The sequence below is a fragment of the Sabethes cyaneus genome, chromosome 2 (assembly GCF_943734655.1).
Source record: "Sabethes cyaneus chromosome 2, idSabCyanKW18_F2, whole genome shotgun sequence".
Taxonomy (NCBI): Eukaryota; Metazoa; Arthropoda; class Insecta; order Diptera; family Culicidae; genus Sabethes; species Sabethes cyaneus.
Window position 1 is genome coordinate 172,426,565 of NC_071354.1, and position 8,808 is coordinate 172,435,372.

At 41.4% G+C, this 8,808-nt stretch overlaps 1 protein-coding gene across 1 annotated transcript; it reads left to right on the forward strand.

Annotated features, from left to right (window-relative positions):
* The first annotated feature begins 6,326 nt into the window (after positions 1–6,326).
* LOC128736357 (putative cyclin-dependent serine/threonine-protein kinase DDB_G0272797/DDB_G0274007) lies at positions 6,327–8,344 on the forward strand. The gene has a single exon (XM_053830832.1). It carries the CDS (start codon positions 7,574–7,576, stop codon positions 8,342–8,344), a length of 771 nt encoding a protein of 256 aa, XP_053686807.1. The 5' UTR covers positions 6,327–7,573.
* Positions 8,345–8,808: the final 464 nt, after the last annotated feature.

Sequence of the window (8,808 nt, forward strand, 5' to 3'; positions counted from 1 at the left end):
TGAGTGATTCGATGAACTCGAAAGCGGATACCTTTGACTTGCCTCGGGAGCAGTTGAAGCCTTCCGTTGTTCTGTTGGCATTGTGTGCTGTTATCGATAGGATTTTGGGTAAAAATATTAAGTTCTGCTATTTATTGGCAATCTTTTTCTTAGTTCAAAATTTGAGAATGAGTTCAGTAACTCTGTTCAGCCTTCACCCAAAGTTTTCGCCGGATGGACTCGCTATATTGTTTAATATATTTTTTTATCTATTTAGTTGGGGAAGTATAAATGTTTAATGCGAAAAATGTAGACTCAGGCAAACTGAAAAATTCTTGATATTAGACCAAAAATATAGACTTTACACATTATGTTACAAATCGAAAATAAACTAACTAGAAAGTAAAAAGCGAAAAATTCATGTTTATAACAGATTCAGATAGGAGTGACACACTGAGTTATGAATGAGCAATATAAATTTCGCCACTAAATATTTTACATATCACTTTTATAACAAACTATGTTATTTGCAAAAAATAGCATAATTACCATCATCATTTTGAAACTATATTAAATACGTCACTTCACATTTATTTGCTGATATATCTTTACATGCTTGCTTATTTTTAAAATATCTAGAAATGTTGACAATTAGCCTTTTACTCAATGTGTTACAATTCAGATAAAATCAATGCGTAGTTGAATTTCGCTATGATAAGCACAAACTGATTTCTTGCACTACCATAGAACTACCATATGGAATGATTGTGAAAATGTGCGCAAAGTATAGTCAAAGCATATCAAAGTGCATTACGGAAAAAACGCTGTAGCAAATTACCTAGTTGACCCATCCTTTTCAAACTCTCAGACAACAAAATATAACCCTATAACCCAGCTTTTGGCAGATTTATTTCATTCACGCATTTTACGCTTAACTCCACTCATAAGGCTACTGTACAACACAGTCTCGCTACTTTGTTACCTTAGTAAGGTATTAGAAAAACTAGTCCACAGCACGCTATATAACGCAGTAGCACCAGTCAGCTCTGAAACTTAGCACGACTTCATGACGAAACGGTCAACTACCACTAATCTGATGTGCTACGTTACTACTTTATCCAAAGAAGTTGAAGCTAGACGACTAGTGGACTCGGTATACATCGACTTTGCAAAAGCTTTTGATACTGTTCCACACATTCCGGTTATCGCCAAGTTGAAGCACATGGGTCTACCGGATTGGATTACAGAATGGCTCAGTTCATATCTGACGGACCGCACGGCATACGTGGCAGTGAATTCTGCACGATCTCGAACGTTTCTTATTCCCTCCGGCGTACCCCAAGGAAGCGTAGTTGGACCACTGCTGTTGAACATTTTCGTAAACGACCTGGGTACATCTATGTCATCTCCTGTACTTTCCTTCGCCGATGATTTGAATTTTTTTCGAGCAATACTGTCGGTTTCGGACTGCGTGGCACTGCAAGAGGACTTATAGAAACTATTAATTTGGTGCGACAGCAATGGCATGCGCGTCAACTACAAAAAATGCAAAATAGTAACATTCACTCGAAGTAATAATGCTCTGCACCATCAATACTCATTGGGGTTAGACATTGTAGATCGCGTTTACTCAATATGCGACTTAGGCGTCACAATTGACTCGAAAGTCAGATTCAACGAACACATCGGAATTATCACCGCGAAGGCATTCACCACACTAGGATTCATTCGTCGTCATGCTTCCAGCTTTAGCGACATTTACGCACTCAAAACGTTGTATTGCGCGTTGGTGCGTAGCATCTTGGAGTACGCTTCTATCGTTTGATGCCCGTATCAGGTACCGCAAACCCTTGTAATCCAGCGAGTACAGAAAAAAAAACGTTTTGCTCTGCGCAATTTGCCCTGGAACGATCCGATCAATCTTCCTCATTATCAAGCTGATCAACCTCGATCTACTGTCAGGTAGGCGTACCAATCAACAAAGAATGTTCGTTTTTGACCTAATGCAGGGAAACATTGACTGCCCAGCATTATTAGAACAGGTGCTAATCAACGTACCTCCTTGCCGGTTTCGCGATACGCAGTTACTTGCAATACCTTTCCACCGGACGCACTTAGGCCAGAACAACGCATTAAATTCATGTCTTCAAGCCTTCAACGCTGTTGGTGAAATTTTTGACTTCGCATATGCCAAAGTCAGTTTTAAAAAACGAATCAGTGAAATTACGCAGTGAAACATGGTTTAGAAGCATTTTCAGTCTTTACGATTTTTTATTGAAGGCAGTGTTAAATAAAATAAAATAAATATCTGGTTGCACCTTCTTCTGTACGGAAACCCACTTTTTCTTCATGTTTTCCTCAGATTTGACCTTCTTGGGATGCTTCCGTAGTGTCTGCTTCATAATAGCTCAGTATTTTTCGATGGGCCTTACTTTCGGTGCTTTCGGGGGCTTCATATCATTGGGTTCGAAAGTGGCCCCGTAGGCTTCCTACCACTCCAGGACATACTTTGAATAGCGGCACGAAGCTAGATCCGGCCAGAAGATCATAGCGCTCTCGTGTTGCTTCAACAGAGGAAGCAGACGCTTCTGTACATACTCCTTGAGGTAGATCTGCCCATTTACAGTCCCGGTACGAACGGCTCACTCCGTTTGCCACATGAATAGATTGCTTGCCAAATCATATATTTCTTGGTACACTTTAAAAGTTTCTGCTTCCGTACTTCCTTCGGAACATCAGACTTGTGCTGGGCGGTGAAGAACAATAGCCCCGGAAGCTGCCGGCAGTCCGTGACGATGAGAAAAATACAAAAGATAATTCAATGAAACAATTTATCCTTAAATCCTATGTTTATTAAGCCTTCTATAACTATACTTCGACGCCCTGGCAAATGGCTTTACAACGGTTCACCAGGACTTTCGCCAGCCACAGAAGGATCTTCTTCGGGTAATTGGAGCGGAAGATATACTTGACGTCATCACTTGTCTTTTTGGTGAGGTACGTAAAGTACTCAGTCCTCTGCCAATCATTGCCACCCAGTGTCAAGTAGTCTTCGTCACCCATCATGACCATGACATCGTGCTTCACCGGAAATGTTTTACACCGGTACCTTCAACTGTTCTCTTGGCAATTGCCTCCTACTCAGACACAGATAGTCTTGACTGGTGCATCCTCATAAAAATATATTTTGGTCAAGTACTTCTTCACCGTTTAGCCGGTTACTCTGACCTCCCGACCCATGACGCGACACGATGAGACCACCCTGCTCTCAGTATTCATTTTCAGCTTCTGTTGCACATTACGGTCGCGCAATACTATCGAGCGTCCAGAACCAGGCTTCCGTTCAACATTTGCGGCTTTCTAGCAGAGGAGGTTGTTGTAATTGCCAGATTGGCTCTATTCAGTGGATACGAAGTGCTTCACCATGGCCACAACCATGGGGTGGAGCGGACAGTACGAACAAAGCATCAAGCGCAGTTGTTTGACTGTTTTCGCCGTACCTGTTGCATGCACATCAAGTGATAACGTGGCATGAAAAATCTTTAAAATCAGTCAGGTTTTTAATGGCATGTGTTATTGCTAAGGCCTTACTGAATACAGACCCTTTTTAGAGCCCTTGGCGGGAGCCAGTCTAGCCAGCCGCACGCTACGGCGCTGCTTACGTGTATCCGCTCTCGATAATGGATAGTTTGAAAATTTGGAAAATACACAATTTTGTTTACGTTTACTTGTTCTAGAAATTAAGCAGTTGTATCACCGAACAATTCTACTTCTTTTTATCCAGGAGGAAGAGAAACATAAAAATTCCCCTCTGATATGAAAATATAAATCAATTTTCATTCACCAGCTAAAAATTAATGTTGTTGTTAATTTCAGCCTAAGCCAAGTGAGGTGCGTCATTTACACTACAGTAAATGTGCAAGACACAGACGCCAAGAACACTTCTAGCATATTGAGTAAAAATTCATACTAGATTAATTATATTGTCGGTATGCATGCAGCACTTGAAAAACACCAACACATTAAACCATCTGACTCCCTTTTGGTCTACTGTTACAGCAATCCACCGAATAGGCCCTTGGATGGTGCTGTTTGCTCATCGATATTCCTCAACAATTTATAGGTGATTTTTGGTAGGCGATAAGCCTTTGATAATCCCTAACATTATGTCTAAAATCAACTTTATTGTTAATTGCGCAACTAAAAAATAATATGGTGGGTGCACGCGCAGTACCGCGCATTGAGTAATTCAGGCGATTGCTTTATAAATGTTGTGGTTTGTTCCATACAGGTTCGTTCGGCTTGCTGGAAATTCAAACCACACAGATACCACAATGAAAAATAGGCCTAAAATAGTCGCAGCAACCTAACCATTTCACGCGACTATAACTCAAGTTTAATAGTGGTTCATTAACAACAAAATGCACTGCGATGTTCAGTAAATGTTATCCAACCAATTGATATGAAAATCTAATCTCAAATAACTATAGTTTTAACGTGATTCAGGCCAGTAAAATGTACGTGATAATTTTTGTTGATTTTTCTTCTAAGAATGCCTGTTTATCTGTCGTGAAGCACACCTCTTCATTTTAAGGTAATATACATCACACGCGTAAAAAAAACTATGAGCATGTTGCTCACTCAACAGCCATTATAGCAAAAAGAAATGCAATGCAGGTAACAGCCCGTAAAAAAATTTACTTTAAATTTGGCAGTAGAAACAATGCGTCTACCACAGTTTTTATTATGCACATTGAAACTTATGGTAGATTTATTGTAAAAGTACCTCAAACACAAATTTTATTGATATTTTTGTTTCTTATTTTATGCTATATAATAGGTCGTATTTCGTCATGCCCTTTTTAATTATACAGTAAAGATTTGTATAACGCGGTGGTTCGTGCTGTACGCCCATCGCGATATCTCAGCTGTGTTAACCAATAAAGTTGATAAAGTTGGAACATTGTTAGCATGTGGTGTAACCTAGTCAACTATCAAAAATCAACTTTATTGGTTAATGGACACCTGAGACATCGCGATGGGCGTACAGCTCCATCCACCGCGTTATACAAATCTTAACTGTATTTTGTTTTTTCGCCTAAAAAAATTACCATAAAAGGACGATAACTTTTACTGTAAATGAAAATTTTTGTTTGCGAAAAACTAGATTTTTTTATTGTTAAGATACTTAACAACCCGTCATTTTTATGGAAAAATCTCTGTAAACCATGAAAGTTATGGTGGACAACAATAAGTTTGATAGTTTGGTTATATTTTCGGACGATAAATTTTATTGTTTTTACTGTATTTTGTATCCTACTGTTACCATATTTTTTATCTTCGTGTTGGTTATTTTTTTCCGGGAGGAAACAGGCAATATCACAAAAAATCAACAGTACTGGTCGTAGTAATAAGTCTACATAAGGAAATAATAAAGTATATGCATGTGACGTTTGTGTTTGGGAAATCGTGGAAAAGATTCACAGAGAATTTCCACTTCTCTCATCAATATGCATTATTTGGTGTTTATATATAACCCATATTAAAAGGATAATTCGTTTATTTATTAAATATTTAGCTCAATAGTATATTAATCACAAAAAACCGTTCTCGGCAATATGTTTTCATGATTTTATACTCAAGCATTATAAAAGTATCGTCAGTGAGTGGCAATTCTGCCCATTAGTTTCCCACTATTCCGCATGGAAAAACTCTGCTTCTGTGCCATTATGAACAATTGTCCTCACCTTTCGTCGAATAAACTATTTCGAGCCGACACATTTATGAGAACTGCAAAACCGGTGAGCTGAAAATTTCCTTAGGAATCCAAACGCAATTCAACATTTTGCTGAAGCTATGTCGTCGTCGTCGTCGTCGTCGTCGGTTAGATTGTTTTATTATTTTTTATTTGTTGCCGTTTCTCGCACCCCAGAGTGGCGGCCCTTTCTACACTTCGCACTCACAGCTCCGATAGCGCGTCCGACCGCCACCGGCGCGCGGCGTATGGTAGAGATAGAACGAGACAGAGAGAGAAACGTGGTCAGCCACGTGTATTTTGCATAGAGCCTGTGTCGTTTAATACTCTTGATCGTGTCTGAATCCGCGTGACACGAAACTCCACCCCCTTGTGTGTGCGCGGCTGTGAGTGCTTCAATTCCCATCGGTGAAGACGAAGGGTGGCTCACCCGTGGGGGATGTTGTAGAACCCGGCAGAAGCCAACCGTTGTTGTTTGCACTGGAGCAAAGGAGTTGCTTCAGTCAGTCGTTCAATCGGTGGATGCAATGTCGGTCGCAAGTGAGGTAGGCATTCGGTTTGTACTGTACGCACTCTGCAGGACATCTTCGGCAGTCGTTTCAGGGGTTGTTAGATGCTGCATGGTAATCACAGCTCATCAATAGCAGAATACGGTCACATGTTGTCGAGCATGATCCAACAGGAGACAAAGACAGAAGAGATGTTGTGGTACTGCGCATCTTGGCTTGGAGTCTGCTTGGCGACCAAAACCAAAGACAACCTCTGGGTATTGCTAAAGCAGTGCATGTGCAACAGTTTTCTACCAAAAGCGTCGTCAACAAGTTGTGCTAGTTCGCATTCCCTCTCACAGGACTCGAACCTATCGATGGATTACAGATTACATTGATTAAGAGTTTTACTAATTCTAAGGTGAAAGTGATCAGGAAACGCTGAATCGATAGTGAGCCTAATGCAGCACAGTCTCAGGGAGATGAATTGTTCAGATTGTTCAGTATTCTTGCTCGGAAACTACTACACGCAAAGCCGAAATCCGATTCGAATTCGGTAAGGAATTTGCGTTTAGTAGGTGCTTTTTGTAGCTTGAAACTAAATTGACCAATTAATCTATACGAATTCCACTGCAGAACACTTAAACCAGATTGTGGAAGCTTATCGTATGTATTTGCATTTTTTCTCCTTCCCTGGGGATCTGGATGCGTATGTACGGCTCTTGGCATTCCGTGTTACTTCCGTGCGTGTCTAATCCTCTGCAGGTGTGCATTCAGCGTTGATCTTTAAACCAACAAAAAAAAAACAAGTAATTTGAAACTAAGTTGCCGATCGATCGAAGCCTAGTGCCAGTGACTGCAGTGTTTAGTGTGCAGAAAAGCGCCATATCCGTTCTGACCTTTTACCAATAAATACGATTATCGACTTTTCGCGTTCCGTTGTTGTGTTTGGCACTGGACGATTCGTGGCTGAAGCATACCGTGCGACGGAAATTTTCCAACCGTGTGTGACCGATAGGAAATGAATCCTGTTTTTCTGAAGGGGTTTCCCTCTTTTCAGTCGTACCATTGTTGTCGAGTGCATGTCAAGTGAATTATCGCGGTCGACGTTTAGTGTCCGACGGAAAATGGTTAGTCTACTGCTTTGCCATCGTTGTTTCGGTAGATTTTTGCTAGTGGCAGTAACGGCTAGCCCGGGGCCTGTAAATCGTTAAAAACGTGCCCTAGGTGTAAAAACATTACAAAACGGACATACCAATCATCGTGGCTTTGGTGTTACTAAAGCGAATGTGTTTATGTGGGTGAATTTTGCGACACAGCAGAATCGTGAATTTTTGTACCCGTGTCGAAGATGGGAACTGAAACTGCCTGCGGCAGCTATTTTAACGGTCAATCCGGAACAGCCGGGACTGGAACAGCGAGTGGTGCTTCCGAGATGACTAATTATTATCAAATGAACGGTGGAGAAGGAGCACGCAACGTTGCGAATCAATCAGAGGATGAAATGGTACAGAGTACAAGCGGTTCCGATCAGACGGAGTCTGAGATGGATTTGCGTCAACAAGATCAACAAAGACATCACCAAAACAGCGAGTCACCTCGGCATTCGTCCGGAAATAACGTGTCCAATCCGTGGTCCATTTCTCAGCAGATTCAGAATCACATTAACTCTAATCATTCGAATCACTCTCGGCTGGAACGATCCAACTCGCTTACCGCAAACTGGACTTTTCCTTCGTATCAAAGACTCTACAACGAGAATCATTATGGAATTGCTATAGCTGCTGCAGTGCAGCAGCAACAGCAACACCATCCCGGCATAACTCAGAACAACACATCCCAAAACTCTGGGATGCAGCAACACGGTAATGCATCGCAGCAGCTTCATCATCATCAACAACAACAGCAGCAGCAGCAGCAGCAGCAGCAACAGCAACAGCAACAGCAACAGCAACATCACCAACATCAGCAACAACCACACCATCAACAGCACCACCCGGCCCACCTTCAACATCAACAGCAGCAGCTTCAACAACATTCAAACCATTTGGCAGCGATTGCCGAAATAAATCAAAACGGGCCGCCGCAGTTTTCGAAACGATTTTACTATCCTTCAGGTTAGTTTTTATTTTATTCTCTACTCCTTTATGGGTTGTTAATTTTCCACAACAAGTAATCGCAGCGTCAAAGAGTTCAAATTTAAATGATCGCGGAACCGATTCTCAGCCCTGTTACCCTGTTATCATCACAGCAGTGAAACTATGATCGTTGATTAGATTGTGGTGCGATCCGCCTTAGTAGATGTAGACATATATGCATGCGAAGTTTGTGTGTGCTTATTTAGTAATGTACCGAACACACATGAGCAGCTAAGATTATTGGCGCAACTGTTTCGCGTCTGGGCACACGCGGGACCTCGTGCGCATCCAATTATCCTGATGAGCTTTGCTGCCTTGCTGTAGCAGCCGTGCAGTTTGACAGAGTAGTACTGTAGCGCAATCGTGTGCCTGATGTCTACAAGTAGCGAAAAGTACGGGCTTTGTTCTATGTGTACGTCACAAGGGGCACAATTTGATCGTGATTTGG